The sequence below is a fragment of the Zophobas morio genome, unplaced genomic scaffold (genome assembly GCF_036711695.1).
Source record: "Zophobas morio isolate AGI-343-1 ecotype UQ-CSIRO unplaced genomic scaffold, CSIRO_AGI_Zmor_V1 ptg000028l, whole genome shotgun sequence".
Taxonomy (NCBI): Eukaryota; Metazoa; Arthropoda; class Insecta; order Coleoptera; family Tenebrionidae; genus Zophobas; species Zophobas morio.
Window position 1 is genome coordinate 1,242,097 of NW_026972133.1, and position 25,228 is coordinate 1,267,324.

The window sequence follows — 25,228 nt, forward strand, 5'->3', positions numbered from 1 at the left end:
AATTTCTCAATTTTAAGATTTTTTTGATTTTTCCACTTTTCGATTTTTTGACTTTTCAATGTTTCAGTTTCCCGATTGGCTGATTTTAAAATTTTTCAGGTTTTTGATTTTTTACTTTTTAGATTTTTCTTTTTTTAGATTCTTAAGCTTTTCGATATTTTAATTTTTCAAATTTTAAAATGAAAGATTTTTCGATTTCTCGATTTTTCCATTTTCAGTTGATCGATATTCTATTTCAATTTTATAATTTTTCGAATTTATGAATTTTGAATTTTTCAATTTTTTGGTGTTTCGTTTTCTCGATGTTTTGATTTTGACTTCTCGCTTTAAAATTTTTCGATTTTTCAATTTTTCAACTTTTAAAATTTTCTTCTTAGTTTTTCAATTTCTGGATTTATCGATATTTTTAACTTAAAATTTTTCAATTTTTTTTTTTTTAATTTTCAATTTGCAATTTTTCAATTACATATATACTTTTCGATTTTTCAATTTTTCGATTTTCCAATTTTTCGTCACTTCTGTTTCAATTCATTTTTTCATTGTTCGACTTCTCGATTTCTCGAAGTTACGTGTTTTCGATTTTTGATTTTCTCATTTTTCGATTTCTCGACTTTTCAGTGTTTCGATTTCTCGACTGTTTGATTTTTCAGTTTTTCAATTGTTCAATTTTCCAAGTTAATTTTTCAGTTTTTCACTTTATAGATTCTTCAGTTTTTCTTCGATTTGTCAATTTTTGGATATTTTAGTTTTCGCATTTTTCAAATCTTGAATTTTTCGATTTTTGGATTTTTCGAATTTTCGATTTCTCGATTTTTTACGTTTTCGATTTTTCAGTTTCTCGAATCTTTAATTTTTGATTTTTCAGATATTTCTATTATTTATCTAATCTTCAAATTTTCTTCGTTTTTTCAATTATTTGATATATCCGATTTTGGTGTTTTCAAGTTTCGTTTTTTCGATTCTTCGATTTCTTAATTTTGTATTTTGATTTTTCAATTTTTCGGTTGTTAAATTTTAGATTTTTCAACTTCTAAAATTTTAGAATTTTCAGTTTCTCAATTTTCGATCTTTCGGTTCTCCAATGTTTGTATTTTTCAATTTTTCCATTTTTTAAGACTTATGATTTTTCGATTTTTCAGTTTTTCGAACTTTTTTGATTTCTCGAGATTTCTGTTTCGATAATTCAATTTTTCTCGATCTGTTCAATTTTTAGACTTTTCGATTTATCGATTTTTTAAATTTCGAATGTTTTTTTATTTTGGATTTTTAAATTTTTGAGTTTTGGATTTTTCAATTTTTTGATGTTTCTTTTTCTCGATCTTTTGATTTTTCGACTTGTCGGTTTAAGATTTTTTGGTTTTCGAAATTTTTCGATTTCTAAAAATTTTCGATTTTTCAATTTCTAGATTCTTCAGCTTTTCGATATTTTAAAGTTTTAAATTTCAAAATGCCACATTTTTCGATTTCCCGATTTTTCCATTTTTCAGTTCGATATTCTATTTCAATTTTACAATTTTTCGGATTCATAAATTTTGAATTTTTCAATTTTTTGATGGTTCGTTTTCTTGACCTTTTGATTTATTGACTTCTCGATTTAAGATTTTTCGATTTTTAAAATTTATCTATTTTTATTTTTTTCTTTAATTTTTAATTTTTCAGTTATAACTTTTTGATTTTTCGACTTCTGGACTTCGATTTCTTGATTTATCGATCGTTTGGTGTTTCGATTTCTCCATGTTTCAATTTTTCAATTTATTGATTTGTCCATTTGTCTGCAGGTAAGCTAGAGAAGTTCGAGATTCCCGCAGCCGTCAAGTTGGTTACTGAAGTATGGTCGCCCGACATGGGTCTGGTCACGGCCGCCTTCAAACTGAAGAGGAAAGACATCCAGGAGCGCTATAAGCACGAAATCAACCGGATGTACGCCTCCTGAAACTCGGCCTGGTTTTAAAGTGTGTGTGATATTCAAGCGAATTCGAGGACTTGCATTCAATTTGTATAAAGAAAAGTTTGCCTTGTATAAAGATAAGGAGCAGCTTGTATATTTTTTCGATCGTAATAATCAATTGCTGCGCTTGTTCCAAGGAGCCGGTCTCAGTTTCGTCGGAAACTTAATTTTGTACATTTATTTTACAAAATGTTATAATTTTGTAGCAATACGATTGGCTTTTTAAGTAAAATTCGTTTTGTTACTGCGTCTGTTGTTTTTCGTTGTTGGTTGTTTTTTTTTAAGGTGTAAGACTGTATGTCCGCGTTAGCAAATTTACTTGTCAATTGATACCGCAGGTCCAACCGCTCTTATCGGTATGCAATATGAAAGACAAGTACTTAAGTGTTAGGTTACTTCCATAAGTTCTTTTATGTAGTCGTACTCTCGTATTTATTATTGTAATTGAGAGGAATATTGCTAAAAAAATGGTGCTGTTAAACTATTTTTTCTAGGTTTTATTTAGACTAGGTCGGGTTGGACATGTAACATCACAATTCTCTTATCATTAGTCTAGGTAGGAAGTAATTTCAATATAAATGCTTTTTTTATAATGTATTATTTATAAATTTACTGTAATTTATTAATACAGAAAGTGTGGAAGATGTATTTGCGGAATGTGGAAGCAACCGCATTATAAATAAATTTATAGAATTTTAACCCCATTTTATTCCTACAAATCTAAGACCTAGTGTACTTCCCCCATATGTGCAACATGAAGACCGACGCGATGAACAAGAGCGACATTACGAGGACCGGCACGGGCCCCCTGCAACACTCGCATCATAAAAAACCCAAAACCCCCAAACCCACTTACACTTTAATCCCAGGAGAATCATCAGTGTAGAACCTCCACATTCCCCCAGACCCCGCTCCCGTATTCCTAGTCCTGGGGGCCACCGCGGACGTCGTCTTCCTCTGCCTCACGGTGCTCCCGGCGCTGGACCTCGGGGCTACGGTTTTCGAGGGGGACCTGCCCACGGCCCCCACGGTGGTCGAGCTCGCCGGAGCCGGCTAAAGTTCAAAAACATTATTTTCGACTCGGATTCCAGTCAGAAATTTACCATCTGGGTCGTTGCAAGCTTCCTTCGTGCTTTGAATGGTTTGTTTTGGTCGCACGTCAATCTATGTCAACAAACGTCATCGATCTGTGCCAACCTGGCGGCGCGAAATTCATTCGCTTGACACTGTTGACAGATGTAGGTTGGTACTTCTACCTAGGGGAAAAACCACAAAACTGGATTCCCGCCAAAAGTGTGGGCTCTGTCACTATATAGTGATAAGAATTAATTCTTTGATACGGATTAATTGCGTGGTAATTTGATGAGATGAATTATGCGGTTTGGTGAAATTCTCATTAAAATTGTTAACGGTTTCTGAGGTTTTTGTTACAAGTGAAACCGCTACCTTTCACCGTACGTACGGTCAGAACGTAAAAATTGGCTGAATTGTATTGTGATGTTGTTATTTGCTGAAGAAACGTGCTGAGTCGGCGACGGAGTAAAAATAATAAGGTCGGTGCATTGTATATATTTCTTGTTTATATTTAAGAATTGCGCATCTGTGACTAATGTCAGACTGTCTTTTCCGGGAGATGAATTCCGACTCATCGGTTTAATCCGAATTTATAGTGTGAGTAATGTCAGTATTCATATATCTGCGTCCGGTGTTAGCTGTATTTTTGATATGTATTATTCACCCCTTTATGTTTATTCTTTCCTCTCAAAATATTGATGACGTCACTTCGAAAAAAATTAATAAAACGTCAAAGATAGCCATAGGAAGTTCAAAAATTCGATGTTGTGTTCAGAAAATACATCTCGGTTATATTCATAATAAGCTGATGTTTCAGAAATGTAGATCATGATTATTGAGTATCTATAAATTTGCAGTTCTAACGCGTAAGAAACTAATTTAATTGTTTGAGATTTCTAATTTATTGTAAAAGCTTGTAATTTACTTGCAAAGATAAAACTGATTTTGGAAAAGGACGTACTCTTTAAGAAAATAAAGGGTGGGTGGGCGGGGCTAGTACTTGAATTTGAAACGAAAAATGATTTAAGGTAATTTTTGAAATATTAAAAAAAAATTTTAATTGTTTTTGAGTTCTTCGACATCTTACCATTTTTTGAAAATTTCCAAAGTGACAGAAACAAGGTAAATTTTGCCATATTTGAAAAATTTGAATTTGAAACACAATACATATTTCGAAAATCTTGGCACCTTTGGAAATTTCCAAAAACAGTTTTTTATTGGTTTCGACTTCCAGAATTTTTTCGGCTTCATTTCTTCGAAAATGCCTTCTATTTTTCAAGAATTACCAAAATGATGATTTTTGAAATATTTTAAAATTTGAATTTCAAACAGAATATTTTGAAAATCTTGGTCTGGGGACATAGCACATTCATAAATTACCAACTGTGATTCTTTTGTTGATTTTGATTTCCATTATTCTTTTTGGAATGTCTCTTCGACAATTCTTACCTTTTTTCCAGAATTTTCAAAATAACAGAAATAAGGTAAATTTTGGAACATTTGAATTTGGACAGAATATTTAGAAACTCTTCTGGAATCGTAGCACACTTGGAAATTACCAAAGACATTTTTTTGTTGATTTCGATTTCCAGAATTTTTTGGAGGGGGTGTTTATTTCTTCGAAAATTCCTACGACCATAGAAGAATCTCAAAAATTAATGAAATAAAGCAAATTTTGGCAAATTTGAAAAATTTTAATCTGAAACAAAATACATATTTCGAAAATCTTGGCACCTTTCGAAATTTCCAAAAACAGTTTTTATTGGTTTCGACTTCCAGAATTTTTTTCGGCTTCATTTCTTCGAAAATGCCTTCTATTTTTCAAGAATTATCAAAATGATGATTTTTGAAATACTTTAAAATTTGAATTTCAAACAATGTTTTGAAAATCTTGGTCTGAGGACATAGCACATTCAGAAATTACCAACAGAGATTCTTTTGTTGATTTTGATTTCCATAATTCTTTTTGGAATGTCTCTTCGACAATTCTTACCTTTTTTCCAGAATTTTCAAAATAACAGAAATAAGGTAAATTTTGTAACTTTAGAATTTAGACAGAATATTTCGAAAATCTTCTGCAACCATAGCACATTTGGAAATTACCAAAGGCATTTTTTTGTTGATTTCGATTTCCAGAATTTTTTGGACGGGGTGTTTATTTCTTCGAAAATTCCTACGACCATCGAAGAATCTCAAAAATTAATGAAATAAAGCAAATTTTGGCAAATTTGAAAAATTTTAATCTGAAACAAAATACATATTTCGAAAATCTTGGCACCTTTCGAAATTTCCAAAAACAGTTTTTATTGGTTTTGACTTCCAGAATTTTTTTCGGCTTCATTTCTTCGAAAATGCCTTCTATTTTTCAAGAATTATCAAAATGATGATTTTTGAGATATTTTAAAATTTGAATTTCAAACAGAATATTTAGAAAATCTTAGTCTGGGGACAGCACATTCAGAAATTACCAACAGAGATTCTTTTGTTGATTTTGATTTCCATAATTGTTTTTGGGTTGTCTCTTTGACAATTCTTACCATTTTTCCACAATTTCCAAAATTAAAGAAACTAAGGTAAATTTTGGAACTTTGGAATTTAGACAGAATATTTCGAAAATCTTCTGGAACCATGCACATTTGGAAATTACCAAAGAAATTTTTTTGTTGATTTCGATTTCCAGAATTTTTTGGACGGGGTATTTATTTCTTCTAAAATTCCTACGACCATCGAAGAATCTCAAAAATTAATGAAATAAAGCAGATTTTGGCAAATTTGAAAAATTTTAATTTGAAACAGAATACATATTTCGAAAATCTTAGCACCTTTCGAAATTTCACAAACATTTTTTATTGGTTTCGACTTCCAGAATTTTTTTCGGCTTCATTTCTTCGAAAATGCCTTCTATTTTTCAAGAATTATCAAAGTGATGATTTTTGAAATATTTTAAAATTTGAATTTCAAACAGAATATTTTGAAAATCTTAGTCTGGGGACAGCACATTCAGAAATTACCAACAGAGATTCTTTTGTTGATTTTGATTTCCATAATTCTTTTTGGAATGTCTCTTCGACCATTCTTACCTTTTTTCCAGAATTTTCAAAATAACAGAAATAAGGTAAATTTTGGAACTTTGGAAGTTAGACAGAATATTTCGAAAATCTTCTGCAACCATAGCACATTTGGAATTTTGGAAATTACCAAAGACATTTTTTTTATTGATCTCGATTTCCACATTTATTTTGGTTTGATTAATGGATTCTACAATTTTTTGAATTGAGTTACTCGAGTTTTCAGTTTTTAATTTTTCCATTTCCAATGTTCTGTTTCAGTTTTTTATTTTCTTTGTTTTTACAATTTTTTTATTTTTTAATGTTCCGATTTAATAATTTTTTGTTTTCTCAATTTCACTTTTTTCAGTATTTCGTTTCGTCAGTTTTTTAATTTGCAATTTTTCAATCTATCTTTCTTTTTTTTTTCTTTCATTGTATGATATCTCTTCCAGTTTTCATTTTTTAATTTTCCAGTTTCCCGACATTCCAACTTTTGGACGTTTCAATTTTTATATTTTGCAGTTTTTCGATTTCAAATTTCACGAGTTTTCAATTTTAGATTTTTCAGTTTTTTGAGAAAAACGAAAAAGTATTCTAAATACGTGACTTACATTCGGAGTACAGTCCAAAATTATTGAATAATAGTCGGACTTTATATTTTTTATTATAATATCTCTTGTTCTTTGCGGCAAAAATTGTTGAAAGAAAACTATGCATATAAAGAAAAAACACATTTCATTTGGTAATTTCTTGTAAAGAAACGAGGATTTTACTACTAAACTCCGCCCTTCAGTTCACGATGAATAAAACATTCATCACAATTGAGAAGGGGTGGGTGGGCGGGGCTTATATTTGGTCCATTTTTTTTTAACATTCGAAGTCTTCTTTTCCCAACAAGAAAAGGACAATATGTTTGACTATCCTGTTGTTGAAAGAAAACACCATATATTAAAAAAAAAAAAACACAATAAAACTGAAGCCCCACCCACCAGCCCGATCTCAATTGTGATGAGTTTTTCATTCCTAATCAGACCGAAGGGCGGAGTTTAATTGTAACATCAATACTTCTCTAAAAAATTCTTTTAAAAACATATTTCATATGGTAATTTCTTGTAGGGAAATCAGGATTTTGCAGCTAAAATCCGCCCTTCAGCTCACGATGAATAAAATATTCATCACAATCGAGAAGGGGTGGGTGGGCGGGGCTTATATTTTATCCATTTTTTCTTAACATTCGAAGTCTTTTTTTCCCAACAAGAAACTGGCAATATGTTTAACTATTCTGTTGTTGAAAGTAAACTCCACATATAAAAAAAAAAACAAACAAAAAATTAAGCCCCACCCACCCACCCGATCTCAATTGTGATGAGTTTTTCATTCCTAAATAATCAGACGAGGGGCAGAGCTTAATTGTAAATTTGTAACATATTATTTCTCTAGAAAATTCTACCCTTTTAAAAACACATTTCATATGGCAATTTCTTGTAAAGAAACGAGGATTTTGCAGCTAAACTCCGCCCGTCAGCTCACGATGAATAAAATATTCATCACAATTGAAAAGGGGTGGGTGGCCGGGGCTTATATTTTATCCATTTTTTCTTAATATACGAAGTCTTCTTTTCCCAACAAGAAACTGAAAACATGTGTATCTATCCTGTTGTTGAAAAAAACAAAGATTAAGCCCCACCCACCCGCCCCGATCTCAATTGTGATGAATTTTTCATTCGTTGTTAGACCGAGGGGCGGAGCGTAATTGCAAAATACATATTTCTCTATCGATTTGAATGAGTTTCGAGAAAATGGGGCAACTGACTCGTTTTTAATTTGACCAATTAAACTACTATTTTAGTTTAGACTACTTTTTTCGTACTGAAGGGGTCACATAAAAGTGGCAATTCGTCTGATGGACTCGATTACTATAGTTCTACTAGAGCTATTTGATTTTTTTTTAACTGATAAAGTAAAATACGCATTGCATATGCTCAAACCCACAAAATCTGCAATGAATTGTCAAAATATGCAAAATATGCGGCTCACTATGTATTATGGATTCAGCACAGGATTTTGAAAAAACAGTAATTTTGGTGATTTTTATAATACAGTTTGGGACTTCTTTTGATGATTTTTAGCCATTTTTACATGAGCCAGAAGTGATAATACAAAACAGCAAAAAAGACACTAATGTATTAGAAAGTCTTTGAATTTTCTCACCAGTCTCTGTTCCAAAACTAGGTTTAGTTTTTTAAACATTTATTTTTAACTGTCTAATGAACCTGGCAGCAAAATTTAAACAAAAGCAGATTTTCGTTGCTAACTCTATTTCATACAAATGTGATTTTTCGCCAACTTTAAACATTTATAAATAGTCATTGTTTCGTAGGAGTTTTGCCTATTGGCGGCTCTGATCTCTATGTATGAGCTAGTTTGTAAACAATAAAAAGACAATATAAGTAAGTTTTGAGTTACGGCTCATTTATTTTTATAACCTGACGTCAGTGTTTCAAATCATGATAATTATCTAACTGCGCATACATCCTACAGTTATGGTCTACTGGACTAATTTAACCTTTATAGCATCTCTATTCCTTAATCATATGCAAATTGAATTAAAATTAACACATTCACTCTTTAGACACTTAAAATATTCCGAAAATTAAATTTGGCGCATTTTTCCAAAAACATGGCGGCGAATTTGTGACAGTTTTTCTTGTAGTGGTGATTGGAGCACCCTTGGCGGTACAAGACGCACACTATTTTCGTAATAGCCAGTAGTTACTTTCGACGTCATTTTCATTATGAGGGCGCTAGTTATCTTTGAATGACAGTTCAAATTTAAATTCGACGATTGTTTTTGTAATTTTGAAATAAAGTATGATTAAAACACGCAAATGCATTGTCGTGCTGTTTAATCAGTGATACAAATTTCACAAATCTCGTGTTGCCAACGCAGAAGCAGAGGTTTTCTGCGTGAATAAAAAAGTATTACGCTTGGGGAAAATTTGAAAGGTTTGCATTCTTTAACCATTAAAAAATATTATATTTTGATCTTTCTTCTTAATATACGTAGTTTTCTTTTCACAATAAAAAACTTAAAACATGTTCAAAACGGTAAATGTTTGTAGGGAAATATATATTTTGCAATTACGCTCCGCCCCTCGGTCTAACGACGAATGAAAATTTCATCGCAACGAGATCGGGACGGGTGGGTCGTACTTAATCTTTGTTTTTTTTTTTTCTTCTTATTATAGGTATATAGTTTTTTGTAAAAAACACAATAGTTAAAAGAAGACTTCGTATATTAAGAAAAAATGTACAAAATATAAGCCCCGCCCACCCACCCGCTCTCAATTGTGATGATTTTTTTAAACATCGTGAGCCGAGGGCGGAGCTTAGCTGCAAAAACCTCATTTCTCTACAAGAAATTACCATGTGAAATATGTTCTTAAAGAGTAAAATTTTCCAAAGAAATACGGATTTTTCTTTTCATAAGAAGAAACTTAAACATGTTCAAAATGTTTGTAGGGAAATATGTATTTTGCAATTACGCTCCGTGTCTCGGTCTGACAAAGAATAAAAAATTCATCATAATTGAGATCGTGACTTTTTTTAGTTATTTATAGTTTTAGTTGAACAACACGGTAGTTAAATGAGTTTTCAGTTTCTTGTTAGGAAAAGATTTCGTATAGTTATTAAAAAATGTATATAGAAAATATAAGCCCCGCCCACCCACCCGCTCTCAATTGTAATGATTTTTTTATTCATCGTGAGCCGAGGGCGGAGCTTAACTGCAAAAAGCTCATTTCTCCACAAGACATTACCATGTGAAATATGTTCTTGAAAGAGTAAAATTTTCCACATAAATACGGATTTTGCAATTAAACTCCGCCGTTGGGTCTGCCAACGAATAAAAAAAATCATTAAAATCGAGATAGGGTGGGTGGGTGGGGCTTATATTTTGCCCTCTCTTCTTAATATACGTAGTCTCCTTTTCATAAGAAGAAACTTAAACATGTTCAAAATTTTTGCAGGGAAACATGTATTTTGCAATTATGCTCCGCCCCTCAGTCTAACAACTAATAAAAAATTCATCATAATTGAGATCTGGACTGTTTTTTTTACTTATAGTTTTAGTTGAACAACACGGTAGTTAAATCAGTTTTCAGTTTCTTGTTAGGTAATGATTTCGTATATTAAAAAAATATATAGAAAATGTAAGCCCCGCCCACCCACCCTATCTCGGTTGTAATGATTTTTTTATTCATCGTGAGCAGAGGGCGGAGCTTAGCTGCAAAAACCTCATTTCTCTACAAGACATTACCATGTGAAATATGTTCTTGAAAGAGTAAAATTTTCCACATAAATACGGATTTTGCAATTAAACTCCGCCGTTGGGTCTGCCAACGAATAAAAAAAATCATTAAAATCGAGATAGGGTGGATGGGTGGGGCTTATATCTTGCCTCTTTTTCTTAATATACGTAGTCTTCTTTTCATAACAAGAAACTTAAACATGTTCAAAAATTTTGCAAGGAATAAAAAAATCATCACAATGGAAATCGGGAATCTTTTTAGTTACATATAGTTTTATTTGAACAACACGGTAGTCAAGTGAGTTTTTAGTTTCTTGTTAGGAAAAGATTTCGTATATTAAAAAAAAATGTACAAAATATAAGCCCCGCCCACCCACCCCCGCTCAATTGTGATGATTTTTTTATTCATGGTGACCGAGGGTGGAGCTTAGCTGCAAAAACCTCATTTCTCTTCAAGAAATTACCATGTGAAATGTGTTTGAGTAAAATTTTCCAAAGAAATACGAATTTTGCAATTAAACTTCGCCACTGAATCCGCGAACGAATAAAAAAATTCATTACAATCGAGATAGGGTGGGTGGGTGGGGCTTATATTTTGCCCTGTCTTGTTAACATTTGTAGTTTTCTTTTCACAACAAGAAACTTAAACATGTTCAAAATTTTTGCAGGGAAACATGTATTTTGCAATTATGCTCCGCCTCTCGGTCTGACAACGAATAAAAAATTCATCATTATTGAGATCGAGACTTTTTTTAGTCATTTATAGTTTTGGTTGAACAACACGATAGTTAAATATGATTGTATTTAGTTTCTTGTTGGGAAAAGAAGATTTCGTGTATTAAAAAAAATGTAGAAAATATAAGCCCCGCCCACCCACCCCTTCTCAATTGTGATGATTTTTTTATTCATCATGAGCAGAGGGCGGAGCTTAGCTGCAAAAACCTCATTTCTCTACAAGACATTACCATGTGAAATGTGTTTGAAAGAGTAAAATTTTCCAAAGAAATACGGATTTTGCAATTAAAGTCCGCCGCTGAATCCGCCAACGAATAAAAAAATTCATTACAATCGAGATGGGGTGGGTGGGTGGGGCTTATATTTTGCCCTCTCTTCTTAATATATGTAGTCTTCTTTTCATAAGAAGAAACTTAAACATGTTCAAAATTTTTGTAGGGAAACATGTATTTTGCAATTATGCTCCGCCCTCAGTCTGACAACCAATAAAAAATTCATCATAATTGAGATCGGGACTTTTTTTAGTTACATGTAGTTTTATTTGAACAACACGGTAGTTAAATGAGTTTTCAGTTTCTTGTTAGGAAAAGATTTCGTATATTAAAAAAAAATGCATAGAAAATATAAGCCCCGCCCACCCACCCGCCCTCAATTGTAATGATTTTTTTATTCCTCGTGAGCAGAGGGCGGAGCTTAGCTGCAAAAACCTCATTTCTCTACAAGACATTACCATGTGAAATGTGTTTTTGAAAGAGTAAAATTTTCCAAAGAAATACAGATTTTGCAATTAAACTCCGCCGCATGGGTCTGCCAACGAATAAAAAAAATCATTACAATCGAGATAGAATGGGTGGGTGGGGCTTATATTTTGCCCTGTCTTGTTAACATTTGTAGTTTTCTTTTCACAACAAGAAACTTAAACATCTTCAAAATTTTTGTAGGGAAACATGTATTTTGCAATTGCCCCCGGTTTGACAACGAATAAAAAATTCATCATTATTGAGATCGAGACTTTTTTTTAGTCATTTATAGTTTTGGTTGAACAACACGATAGTTAAATATGATTGTATTTAGTTTCTTGTTAGGAAAAGATTTCGTATGTTAAAAAAAATATATAGAAAATATAAGCCCCGCCCACCCACCCCCTCTCAATTGTGATAATTTTTTTATTCATCGTGAGCCGAGAGCGGAGCTTAGCTGCAAAAACCTCATTTCACTTCAAGAAATTACCATGTGAAATGTGTTTTTGAAAAAGTAAAATTTTCCAAAGAAATACGGATTTTGCAATTAAACTCCGCCGCTGGGTCTACCAACGAATAAAAAAAAAACATTACAACCGAGATAGGGTGGGTGGGTGGGGTTTATATTTTGCCGCTTCTTCTTAATATGCGTAGTCTTTTTTTCACAACAAGAAACTTAAACGTGTTAAAAATTTTTGTAGGGAAATATGTTTTTGCAATTACGCTCCGCCCCTCGGTCCGACAACGAATAAAAAATTTATCATAATTGAGATCGGGACTTTTTTTAGTTACATGTAGTTTTATTTGAACAACACGGTAGTTAAATGAGTTTTCAGTTTCTTGTTAGGAAAAGATTTCGTATATTAAAAAAAATACATAGAAAATATAAGCCCCGCCCACCCACCCGCCCTCAATTGTAATGATTTTTTTATTCCTCGTGAGCAGAGGGCGGAGCTTAGCTGCAAAAACCTCATTTCTCTACAAGACATTACCATGTGAAATGTGTTTTTGAAAGAGTAAAATTTTCCAAAGAAATACAGATTTTGCAATTAAACTCCGCCGCATGGGTCTGCCAATGAATAAAAAAATTCATTACAATCGAAATAGGGTGGGTAGGTGGGGCTTATATTTTGGCCTCTCTTCTTAATATACGTGTAGTCTTGTTTTCCATAAGAAGAAACTTAAACATGTTCAAAATTTTTGTAGGGAAATATATATTTTGCAATTACGCTCCGTCCCTCGGTCTGACAAAGAATAAAAAATTCATCATAATTGAGATCGTGACTTTTTTTAGTTATTTATAGTTTTAGTTGAACAACACGATAGTTAAATATGATTGTGTTTAGTTTCTTGTTGGGAAAACAAGATTTCGTGTATTAAGAAAAAATGCACAAAATATAAGCCCCGCCCACCCACCCCCTCTCCGTTGTGATAATTTTTTTTATTAATCGTGAGCCGAGGGCGGAGCTTAGCTGTAAAAACCTCATTTCTCTTCAAGAAATTACCATGTGAAATGTGTTTTTGAAAAAGTAAAATTTTCCAAAGAAATACGGATTTTGCAATTAAACTCCGCCGCTGAATCCGCCAACGAATAAAAAAATTCATTACAATCGAGATAGGGTGGGTGGGTGGGGCTTATATTTTTCCATCTCTTCTTAATATACGTAGTCTTCTTTTCATAAGAAGAAACTTAAACATGTTCAAAATGTTTGTAGGGAAACATGTATTTTACAATTACGCTCCGCCCCTCGGTCTGACAACGAATAAAAAATTTATCATAATTGAGATCAGGACTTTTTTTAGTTACATATAGTTTTATTTGAACAACACGGTAGTTAAATGAGTTTTCAGTTTCTTTTTAGGAAAAGAATTCGTATATTAAAAAACAAATGTAGAAAATATAAGCCCCACCCACCCACCCACTCTCAATTGTGATGAATTTTTTATTCAGCGTGAGCCGAGTGTGGAGCTTAGCTGCAAAAACCTCATTTCTCTGCAAGAAATTACCATGTGAAATATGTTTTTGAAAGAGTAAAATTTTGCAAAGAAATACGGATTTTGCAATTAAACTTCGCCGCTGGGTCTATCAACAAATAAAAAAAAAATCATTACAACCGACATAGGGTGGGTGGGTGGGGCTTATATTTTGCCTCTTTTTCTTAATATACGTAGTCTTTTTTTCACAACAAGAAACTTAAACATGTTCAAAATTTTTGCAGGGAAATATGTTTTTGCAGTTACGCTCCGCCCCTCGGTCTGACGACGAATAAAAAAATTCATCATAATTGAGATTGGGACTTTTTTTTAGTTCCTACTAGTTTTAGTTGAACAACACGATAGCTAAATATATATTTAGTTTCTTGTTGGGAAAACAAGATTTCGTGTATTAAGAAAAAATGTAGAAAATATAAGCCCCGCCCACCCACCCCATCTCCATTGTGATAATTTTTTTATTAATCGTGAGCCGAGGGCGGAGCTTGGTTGCCAAAACCTCATTTCTCTACAAGAAATTACCATGTGAAATATGTTCTTGAAAGAGTAAAATTTTGCAAAGAAATATGCATTTTGTAATTAAACTCCGCTGCTAAACAACGAATAAAAAAATCATTACAACTGAGATAGGGTGGGTGGGTGGGGCTTATATTTTGCCCTTACTTCTTAATATACGTAGTCTTCTTTTCAGAACAAGAAACTTAAACATGTTTAAAATTTTTGTAGGAAAATAGGTATGTATTTTGCAATTACGCTCCTCCCCTCGGTCTGACAACGAATACAAAATTCACGATAGTTGAGATCGGGACTTTTTTTTTAGTTACATATAGTTTTAATTGAACAACACAATAGTTAAATATGTATTTAGTTTCTTGTTGGGAAAAGATTTCGTGTATTAAAAAAAAGTACGAAATATTAGCCCCGCCCACCCACCCCCTCTCAATTGTGATGAAACAAGTTAAATAGAACTGCTAATTTCCAGTTAATTCCACTGTTAAACTTTCTAAGAAAATTTCCATTTTTATTTTACTACAATTTTTGTCGTGATATTGTGTAACGTGATCAACAAGTGGGTAATAGAGAGGTGTAAGGTGTGGAACCGACTAATCGAAACCATTTTCATCAATCAATAATCAACGAAAAACTTCATCAACAAACCAACGCAGAACATCATAAACCAACAATTTCTTCTCTACAGTCAAATTGTTCAAATGTCAATGAAGCATAACTAGCGCCCTCATCAAAATGTGTCAAAATTCGGCAGACGGTGAAAATCCAGCCATAAACAAGTTGCCATGAATTGGTGGAAGTTCGAATTTGGCGCGCCGCCGGCGCCATGTTGCCCCCTCGGGCGAAGGTCGCACCTCAAAATCATACTCGAGATTTACGACATCGAAAATAATTTTTCGAAAGTTCGTCGCAGCCGTGACTCGTAGACTTATTTTTAAGTAATTGCAGTTCGTTCTTAAATTAGTTTGAATGCGGCGCCATTTCGGCGCGCATGCGCCCTCGAATTTCGCAGTCGCATTGCGTGCAGCGTAGCAGCTGTGCCAGTTGCGTCTGATTTTCAATAAATAACCAGGAAAATAATTACAAGGTAATTACTTGTAATTAGGCCTTGACCCCCGCGGCGAGCCGGGCGCGCCGAGCCCACTAACCAGCCCCCTCGTCACCCTTGTCGTGCTAAAATTACTTCTTCACTCAAAAGTTTTCACAATGAGTCACACGCTTTTTGTCCTTTTTACAGCTAAACTTTGGCATTGTGCGTGTTTCAGTTCAAAATTCGCAACTCCGAGAAGCGAAAATGTCTCTGGGCATCTCGTCCCGACTCAAACACCCCAAGAAGCACGAGCTGGTCAAGTCCCACAGTCAGGCCCAGATCCTGGCCAACAAGCTGCGGCAGGACGGCGTGCTAACGACAGGTAGGGAATCGGGCGAGTCCTGACCTGCCCCATTGATTGACGCCTTTATCTTATCTCGACGTTTCCAGTGGAAAATGTTCTGCAGGCCGTCGATCAGGTGGCAGCTCTGCTCGCTTCCAGCCTCACCGACCCCAACATCTCCTACAAGGACAGCATCATCAACTTGTGCCAGCACTTGAAGGTGAGGCAGGGTGCGGTCGGCGCATTTTCACTTCTCGGCTTGTAGGTGTATGGCGCCTATTTGGAGATCTTGTACAAGGAACAGTTGGATCACGCATTTAAAATTTTTCGGGACAAGGCCCAAGACGACATACGAGTTGATCTCCTTTCGCGATTACACTTGCTCGAACTGATCGAACTGAGAGCCAAGGGATGGAAGGGCACCGAAGTGATGAACCAGTATTACAGGAAGAAAGTCAACCAATATTCGCAGGTAGGGCCCCGGGGATGACGTCACGTGATGCGCACGTGACGACACCTTTTTTTTCAATTTTGTGTAAACATTCTAATCACGCGGTAACTAAGACGCAGTAGGCTTTGAACTACACCTAGTTTGACATTTACAACAAATTTTCAGTGTTTATTTGCAACAAAAAGGCATTAAGTGGGTAAATGATTCCATTTTTATTAAATCCAGCAACGCCATGTTTATATTTTGAAAAAAAAAGTGACAATAAATGACACTTCATGTCAGTCAACCCATTGTTCTAATGTACAGTACGTTGAAAAAGTGTAGGTGACACCATGTAACAAATTAAAAATGATAAAGTTAGCATTGGCAGCGACATCTAACGAGGAATATGTTTAGTCACAATTCGTCGTTTAAATTTTGACCAGTTGCCTCCCCCTAAATTCGCAGGTGGATCCGTCCGGATGGTTTTATGTTTACTGCGACGTATGATTGATCTGTTTTCCCATAAAGTACTTCTACTTTAGTCAGGTACTACATTACAGACGCATCAATGGAGTATATAATTAACACCTTCGCCTACTAGATTTCAAGATTTTGCGTTTTTTTTGCAGCTTCCAAGCTCATAAATGACAAAAATGTAAGTTTTCCGTTTATTTATCCCTCCCAGAAAGTCGATGTCGTCATCAAAAAAATTATTTGTAGATGTTTGTCAAAAAGTAGGCTTTGATGTCTCCCATTGTTGCTGTGCTTTCAAATTCGAATCTAAATACACGAGCTTTTTAAAAATTTGTTTGATGAATTTCCAACTATAAAGTCATACTTTAAAAATAAGCTCTAATGATCACCAGCGTTGTTTGTTTTAAAGAAAAAACAGAAGTTACTAAAATTGACACACTGAGTCTGTATCTAGAAAACACTGAGTCATTGAAAGCAGCTCGTAATTGACAAGCGGAACTCGACCAGGGACGTAGGTGTTTTTATTTTCAAAAGAATCGGTTTAAAGATCGAGCAAGTCTTTTGCACGCCATTGTAGATAGCCCGAAAACCACCACATGGCATGTGATCGAAAAAAAAAATCTAGTAGGCCGTGCAATTTATTACTTCGTGAGCGTAAGCGGAAGTATGATTTTCCGACCCCTAGAGTACGAAAAAATAAGTCCCTGTTTCCGTCTGTATGTCCGCCGTCTGTCCGTATTTTTATTAGAGGATATTCTCCAAAAGTACATGTATTAACCAAACTAACCAAAATTTGGCTATTCATATTTTAAATCAACTTTAGTAAATATTTAAATTTTATAAAATAAGATACTATTGCACGTGTGGTTTATGAATCCGTATTGAGTTTTTATCCTAGACAACAGATTTTTAGAAAAAAAATCAAAATTGTATAACGTTTTAAGGTTATGTGAGCATGGTAACTCGTTAATCAAAATTTTTTCGTCTATGTCCCCCCCAATAAAATGATGACGTCAATTTATAATTTTGACAAATAGATTTTATAATATTAGATATTCCTGCATTTTTACCCTAGATTTCCAGATTTCGGAAAAAAAAATTAAAATTGTATTTTTCAATTTAAATCTTGAAATAAATGGTGAATCAAAATTTATTCGTTTATGGCCTCCCCAAAAATGATGGCGTCATCTTACAGTTCTGCCAAATAAATGTTTTTACATATTTTAGAAAATAACATACTCCTGTATGTGTGATTCATGAATCCGTGTTAAGTTTTTACCTTTCGCATTCAGATTTTTGGGAGAAAAATCAAAATTGTGTTATAGTATTTAACAATTTAACTTTGAAATTGCAAACATTGAATGCTGTGAAATCTTACAAATATTTTAAAGTTACTGGAAGCGTGGTAAATCGTTGATCAAAATTTGTTCGTCATGTTAAAATGTTGTCGAATAAATGTTTTTCAAATGTATGACTATTTTTGTAAAAAAAAATTAGTTCTATCTTCTGTGTAGAGGAGACAAAATCAATCAAATTTTATTTTCTTTTAATCACTAATGCTTGTAATCTAAACGTACATACTTAGTTGAATTATTTTAAAGTATAAACAGTCGAAGTTAAGCATGTACTGAGAAGTTGAGAATATCTAGATTTTTACGTCCCGAGCGTACGCTAATCGAGTACGAAAAAAGTAGTCTCTCGTTTCCGTCCGTCTGTCGGTCTATCTGTCTGTCTGGTGTCTGTATTGATTGTTGTGAAAGTTTGTATGTATATTAGAAATATCATGTAGATGGTTAAATGCTAACCAATATTTTGCTAGTCATCCCCACCACCAATTTGATGACGTCATTTCAAAGAATTCTATGTTTATTTGATTAACGGTTACACAACAATGTAGTCCTAAAAGTGTGGTGTACGAATCCATTTTGAGTTTTTCCCTAATCGTCCAAATTTTTGCAAAAACATAATGCACGGTATAATAACAGTTTAGCGTTAAGGCATCCCTGTCGTAGTTTAGTGGTTACGAGTCAGGAATGCGGACCGGACGCGCGTTGGCCTTTCGTTTTTTTAAGAATGTGAAACCATCTCGGGGGTCCCAACTGTCATGTAAAATCTTCTCGAGGGCGCCAAATGTTTTTTTTCTAAGTGAAATCTTCTCTGGGCTCCCAACTGGCTTTTTTAAAATGTAAAACCTTCTCAGGGGTCCCATAAACTGTCATTTTTAAAAATGTAAAACCTTCTGGGGGGTCCCCAAATGGATTTTTCTAAGAATCTGAAACCTTGGGGGCGCCAAATGCCTTTTTTTTAATGTGAAACCTTCTCAAGGATCCCAACTGTCTTTTTTAAAAATGTAAAACCTTCTCGGGGGTCCCAAAATGTATTTTTTCTAAGAATGTAAAATTGTAAAACCTTCTCTGGGTCCCAGATGTATTTTTTTTATGTGAAATCTTTTTGGGGCATCAAATGGATTTTTTTAACAATGTGAAACCTTCTCGGGGGCGCCAAATGTATTTTTTTTAATGTGAAACCTCAGGGATCCCAACTGTATTTTTGGAAAATGTAAAACCTTCTCAAGGGTCCCAAAAACTGTGATTTTTAAAAATGTAAAACCTTCTCGAGGATCCCAAAATGTATTTTTTTTTAATGTGAAATCTCGGGGCTCCCAACTGGCTTTTTTAAAATTGTAAAACCTTCTCGGGGCCGCCAAATGTCTTTTTTTTTTTAATGTGAAGCCTTCTCAGGGATCCCAACTGTCTTCTTTGAAAATGTAAAACCTCAAGGGTCCCAAAAACTGTCATTTTTAAAAATGTAAAACTTTCTCGGGGGTCCCAAAATGTATTTTTTTTTTTTAATGTGAAACCTTCTCAGGGATCCCAACTGTCTTTGTTGAAATGTAAAACCTTCTCAGGGGCCCCAAAATGTATTTTTTTTAATGTGAAATCTTCTCGGGGCTCCCAACTGGCTTTTTTAAAATTGTAAAACCTTCTCGGGGCCGCCAAACGTCTTTTTTTTTAATGTGAAACCTTCTCAGGGATCCCAACTGTCTTTTGAAAATGTAAAACCTTCTCAAGGGTCCCAAAAACTGTCATTTTTAAAAATGTAAAACCTCGGGGGTCCCAAAATGTATTTTTTTTAATGTGAAACCTTCTCAGGGATCCCAACTGTCTTTTTTAAAAATGTAAAACCTTCTCAGGGGTCCCAAAATGTATTTTTTTTAATGTGAAATCTTCTCGGGGCTCCCAACTGGCTTTTTTAAAATTGTAAAACCTTCTCGGGGCCGCCAAATGTCTTTTTTTTTTAATGTGAAACCTCAGGGATCCCAACTGTCTTTTGAAAATGTAAAACCTTCTCAAGGGTTCCAAAATGTATTTTTTTAATATGAAATCTTCTCGGGGCTCCCAACTGGCTTTTTTAAAATTGTAAAACCTTCTCGGGGCTGCCAAATGTCTTTTTTTTAATGTGAAACTTTCTCAGGGATCCCAACTGTCTTTTTTGAAAATTTAAAACCTTCTCAAGGGTCCCAAAAACTGTCATTTTTAAAATTGTAAAACCTTCTCGGGGCCGCCAAATGTCTTTTTTTTTAATGTGAAACCTTCTCAGGGATCCCAACTGTCTTTTTTAAAAATGTAAAACCTTCTCAGGGGTCCCAAAATGTCTTTTTTTTAATGTGAAACTTTCTCAGGGATCCCAACTGTCTTTTTTGAAAATTTAAAACCTTCTCAAGGGTCCCAAAAACTGTCATTTTTAAAATTGTAAAACCTTCTCGGGGCCGCCAAATGTCTTTTTTTTTAATGTGAAACCTTCTCAGGGATCCCAACTGTCTTTTTTAAAAATGTAAAACCTTCTCAGGGGTCCCAAAATGTATTTTTTTTAATGTGAAATCTTCTCGGGGCTCCCAACTGGCTTTTTTAAAATTGTAAAACCTTCTCGGGGCCACCAAATGTCTTTTTTTTTTAATGTGAAACCTCAGGGATCCCAACTGTCTTTTGAAAATGTAAAACCTTCTCAAGGGTCCCAAAAACTGTCATTTTTAAAAATGTAAAACCTTCTGGGGGTCCCAAAATGTATTTTTTTTAATGTGAAACCTTCTCAGGGATCCCAACTGTCTTTGTTGAAAATGTAAAACCTTCTCAGGGATCCCAACTGTCTTTTGAAAATGTAAAACCTTCTTAAGGGTCCCAAAAACTGTCATTTTTAAAAATGTAAAACCTCGGAGGTCCCAAAATGTATTTTTTTTTTTTAATGTGAAATCTCAGGGATCCCAACTGTCTTTTTTGAAAATGTAAAACCTTCTCAGGGGTCCCAAAATGTATTTTTTTTTAATGTGAAATCTTCTCGGGGCTCCCAACTGGCTTTTTTAAAATTATAAAACCTTCTCGGGGCCGCCAAATGTCTTTTTTTTTAATGTGAAACCTCAGGGATCCCAACTGTCTTTTGAAAATGTAAAACCTTCTCAAGGGTCCCAAAAACTGTCATTTTTAAAAATGTAAAACCTTCTTGGGGGTCCCAAAATGTATTTTTTTTAATGTGAAATCTCAGGGATCCCAACTGTCTTTTTTGAAAATGTAAAACCTTCTAAGGGGTCCCAAAATGTATTTTTTTTATGTGAAATCTTCTCGGGGCTCCCAACTGGCTTTTTTAAAATTGTAAAACCTTCTCGGGGCCGCCAAATGTCTTTTTTTTTTAATGTGAAACTTTCTCAGGGATCCCAACTGTCTTTTTTGCAAATTTAAAACCTTCTCAAGGGTCCCAAAAACTATCATTTTTTAAAATGTAAAACCTCGGGAGTCCCAAAATGTATTTTTTCTAAGAATGTAAAACCTTCTCGGGGGTCCTAAAATGTATTTTTTCTAAGAATGTAAAACCTTCTCGAGGGTCCCAACTGTCTTTAAAAATGTAAAACCTTGTCTGGGTCCCAAAAACTGTCATTTTTAAAAATTTAAAACCTTCTCGGGGGTCCCAAAATGTATTTTTTCTAAGAATGTAAAACCTCGGGGGCCCAACTGTCTTTTTTAAAAAAGAAAACCTTCTCGGGGGCCTAAATGTATTTTTTAAGAATGTGAAATCTTCTCATGGGTCCCAAAAACTGCCATTTTTAAAAATGTAAAACCTTCTCGGGCCCCCCAAATGTATTTTTTTTAAGAATGTGAAACGTCGGGAGTCCCAACTATTTTTTAAGAATATTGCTTTTTACTTCATAGTGGTTATCACAAAACGAGAATTGCAAAAGCAAATTTTATATTATAATTTTTTAAAAAGCGGGATTTGTCGGACGAGGGAAGTTCCGTGGAATAATCTTGAATGATTTTTTTTTTTTTTAATAATAATAATGACATTGCGAATACATATTTGATCTTTTATTTGTCCGTAACTGTCAAACTGACAAGTGTGCTGCCAACATCATTATTTTAAACATAAATTGCACTGCTTACTAGAGAAGTTTTTTTTTTTTTTTCGATCATTTGATAAAGTGGATTCGCCAGATCGCAAGTTCATTGTTGTCCGTTTTTACAGTGATGTATCCTTATCGCAGACGTAGTTCTTTTAAAAAAATGTTGCGCAAACATTTATCCGACAGGATTGCTCTAGCTCTAAGGACTCGGGCGGTTGCCGTAAACGTGTGTATTGCGCGAAAACTAGTTCCTGGAGCGCACGATGTGAGGCGAACCCTTTGCCCTTTTCAGATTGATATGTCCGATTCCGCCACGAGCCTAAGCGACTCCATGTGTTCAATGTCGGTGTCCACGTCTCCGCCTCTCCTGGGACCCGGTGAAGTTCTCAAACCCTCAGGAAAGTTCTCCAAACCGACGAGAATACCGGGTAAGAAGTACTGTAAGGATGAGGTGGTCATCCGGAACGCAGACTCCGGTAAAGGTGAGTCTTCACAATCCCGACCTTCCCGAAACACCGATTCGATTGGGGTTTGTTCAAAAATCGATTTTTGTATTTATAGTAATGGGTATCAAAGGAAGGCGTGTTCATATGATCGAAGAACTTAGCGAAACGATCATTTCGTTTCAGCGAGGTAACGCTTCACAACACAATGCTCGCTTGTCTTTTTTTAACGAGTTACTTCGCACTAAATCTGTGTTTTAATCGTTTTGTTTAACTTGAGAGATTTAACTAATAGTCACCAGAGGTAGAGCCGATCGACAACCGTCGGTCGTAAGTTGAGTTTTGATTGGTTGTGGCCACTTGGCGTTGTCGATCGGCTGGATAGTGCTTGATCGTCACCATTCATCTATTAGACGTAATCCTCTAAACCAGGGCATGAGTAATCCCATCGTATGTGTGCGTTTTGTTTTTGAGTCGTCTTTCTCGATTAGTGACAGGAATGGCTTGTTTTTGAGTTTTGTGAGTTCGGTTTTGATTTGTGCTTCACTTGCAGTCAATCCTGGTGCGAAGGAGAGACTGGTTCAGATAACGGGGGCGAACGAAGAAAGCATCAAGTGAGTTGCGTTTTTTGGGGATTTTTCGTTGCTGACGGTGTGCTTGCAGCCATGCTAAGCAGCTGATCGAAGACACGATCCGACGAAACGCCTCACCTGTTCGAGAACACGAAATGGCAGTCGGTGGTCCTTTAACGGGCTCCAGTTCTAGTATCAACTCTTCTGCTTCTGACGATAGTGCTTTGCCATCGTCAGCCAGAGCATCGAGAGCTTTAATGCACAGTTTGAGCACAAACGACGCCACAATCGGCGAATACAAATACAGTGTAGTGACCGGTGGCTACACGATCAAGATCACCGGCGATAACCTCGACTTAGTTCGAGTAAGTCGCGCATGCGCGCCACGACGCCTTTAAACGATTTGCTTCCAGACGAGCAAATTGGTCCTGGAGGAGTATTTCTCAGGGGAACCAATACACGAACAATTTTATAGCTTCGATAGTCTGCCGCAGCCTATTGTGGCGGGAGTAGAGGACGGACCCCTGTCCCCACCCGAATCCATCCCCTCTCCCGGCGTCATCACCAACGGCCAGACCGAGGAGACAGGTAAAGGTTAGTGATGCCTCACACTGTACCATGTAGTCATTGTGTATACTGGGATTGAAATAAATAATTTCGTTTTTACGCACTCTTTCGATTTAACTCCTCCGACGGGGGCGCCGGCGACGTCATCCAGCTGCAAAATTCCAAATGATTCACCCTGACTCAGTTGCTGCGCTAATTTTACAGCTCGATGATTTCATCTCGTTTAATCGGGCTTGGGCCCCCTCCTTGCTAACAGCGACTCTGTTTAGATGGAAGGGTGAAACTGCGCAAACCCCATATGCCAATCGAAGACATAATCAAGGGTAAGACGTCGTCGTCGTCGTCGTCGTCGAGCGACCAAACAAACAAGTCCGCCCTGGTGTATACAATCGAATTTCTGGCCCACCTGGCCATGTCGCCGCTGTGTCTGGGGGCGCCGACCGACTGGGAGCGAATCTCGAGAGACTACCCCTTCTTAATCCGCAACGTGAGTATCGCAGTCAGTTTAGCCGGAATTGATCACAACTACTTTTTTTTACAGACTGGGGATACGTTCGACGCCAAACAGTATCTGTCCACGCGCACAGGTGAACCGACTTGCGTCCTAAGCGCCGACGATGTCGATTCGGCGGACGTTTGACGCAAATGATAGTTACGAGTTTTAATGAAGCAATTTTCGGTTTCTTTCCTACGAGGTCAAGTTTATTTTCTTCGGGCTCAATATCTTTATTAACTTAGGGTAGCGAACAAAGGGAAATATAAAAAGTTTTATACTCTATGGATAGTTGCCTATTTTTCGTATACAGTTTGTAACAATTTTTTAAAAAAACGTTTGATGTGTTGTTTTGTGACAAGAGTTTAAAGCTGTTGGTTTAGTAGAGGAATATCTATTAACTTTACTTAAGATTAAAACACAAAAAAATAAGACTACTTATTTTTAGTTAATGTGACTGACTTTACTAATAATCTCTTAGCGAAAATCATCTCAGACTATTTATGTTATTTATTCTTGTGATCATCTAGATTCATGTAAGGAGCGTTCATGTGAGAAGCTGTAGTCTGGCATAGATTTATGGAAGTAGTGATATCTGTAATGATTTGTCAGCTGGAGTTTATTGATGGTATGATACTCATTCATCGAGTACGGTTTTCTATATATTTTTATGTAGGTTTTCTCGTTAAGCATTTTTCTTATGTTTTATTTAACTTTTGTAACTGATCTGGTCATACGCGACTGTTACCTGTAACGTGAAAGTATTTTGTTTTTTGTTTTGTTTTATATACATTTTTGTTTATGCTAAAGAAATTTAAATGTTAATTAGTTATGCTTCATGTTTAATAAAGTTTATCAAAGAATTTAACATTTTCTATCTGACTTTATTTCAGACACCCACAGCGATCACGTGACACCTGTCACTGCAGGCGTGGCAACGTTGCAGACGTTCCGGCAACAACGCCCTTTATTCAATTTTTATTATTAATCGAATTTGTAATAACAATAAAATAACGAATAAAGCAAAGATTATTAAATTAAATAAATTGAATAAGAATCAATGGGAGACATTTCCGACTTACTGTCAAAGTACTCAAATTTGGTGCCGTTTTTTAATAAAGTC

General features: G+C 35.0%; 3 protein-coding genes across 14 annotated transcripts in view; 2 read left to right on the forward strand and 1 right to left on the reverse strand.

Moving 5' to 3' along the window:
* Acsl (Acyl-CoA synthetase long-chain) overlaps positions 1–2,647 on the forward strand; it is a 51,540-nt gene extending 48,893 nt beyond the window's left edge. For all 8 annotated transcript variants that reach the window (XM_064066487.1, XM_064066486.1, XM_064066488.1 and 5 more), the window contains one exon: positions 1,779–2,647. In XM_064066487.1, coding sequence (XP_063922557.1) covers positions 1,779–1,933 — 155 coding nt within the window. In that variant the 3' untranslated portion in view covers positions 1,934–2,647. The remainder of the gene's footprint in view (positions 1–1,778) is intronic.
* The window catches only part of LOC135136987 (protein transport protein Sec61 subunit beta-like), a 160,135-nt gene continuing 137,331 nt past the window's right edge, over positions 2,425–25,228 (reverse strand). Inside the window, exons 2-4 of the mRNA XM_064066509.1 lie at positions 3,052–3,098; positions 2,805–3,001; positions 2,425–2,756 (exon numbers count right to left, since the gene is read on the reverse strand). Of these exons, the coding sequence (XP_063922579.1) occupies positions 2,669–2,756; positions 2,805–3,001; positions 3,052–3,054 (288 nt within the window). The 5' untranslated portion in view covers positions 3,055–3,098 and the 3' untranslated portion in view covers positions 2,425–2,668. The remainder of the gene's footprint in view (positions 2,757–2,804; positions 3,002–3,051; positions 3,099–25,228) is intronic.
* Positions 3,400–24,968, forward strand: LOC135136977 (eukaryotic translation initiation factor 4E-binding protein Mextli). Of its 5 annotated transcripts, none has more exons than XM_064066497.1 (11): positions 3,400–3,501; positions 15,624–15,770; positions 15,839–15,951; positions 15,997–16,203; positions 22,323–22,512; positions 22,592–22,663; positions 23,027–23,087; positions 23,137–23,410; positions 23,459–23,639; positions 23,882–24,099; positions 24,154–24,968. In XM_064066497.1, exons 2-11 carry the CDS (start codon positions 15,653–15,655, stop codon positions 24,250–24,252), a joined length of 1,533 nt encoding a protein of 510 aa, XP_063922567.1. In that variant the 5' UTR covers positions 3,400–3,501; positions 15,624–15,652; the 3' UTR covers positions 24,253–24,968. The 5 variants fall into 5 exon arrangements, with proteins under 5 accessions (XP_063922567.1, XP_063922565.1, XP_063922568.1 ...); XM_064066495.1 differs by lacking the exon at positions 3,400–3,501 and adding an exon at positions 15,337–15,445; XM_064066498.1 differs by lacking the exon at positions 3,400–3,501 and adding an exon at positions 15,337–15,445 and having other exon boundaries at positions 23,459–23,633.

Bases quoted from the DNA above. Each gene is read 5' to 3' on its own strand.
- LOC135136977 (XM_064066497.1), top strand. From the start codon at position 15,653: ATGTCTCTGGGCATCTCGTCCCGACTCAAACACCCCAAGAAGCACGAG. The intron at 15,771-15,838 runs GTAGGGAATCGG...CGACGTTTCCAG, and splicing joins GGACGGCGTGCTAACGACAG to TGGAAAATGTTCTGCAGGCC. The intron at 15,952-15,996 runs GTGAGGCAGGGT...CTCGGCTTGTAG, and splicing joins ACTTGTGCCAGCACTTGAAG to GTGTATGGCGCCTATTTGGA.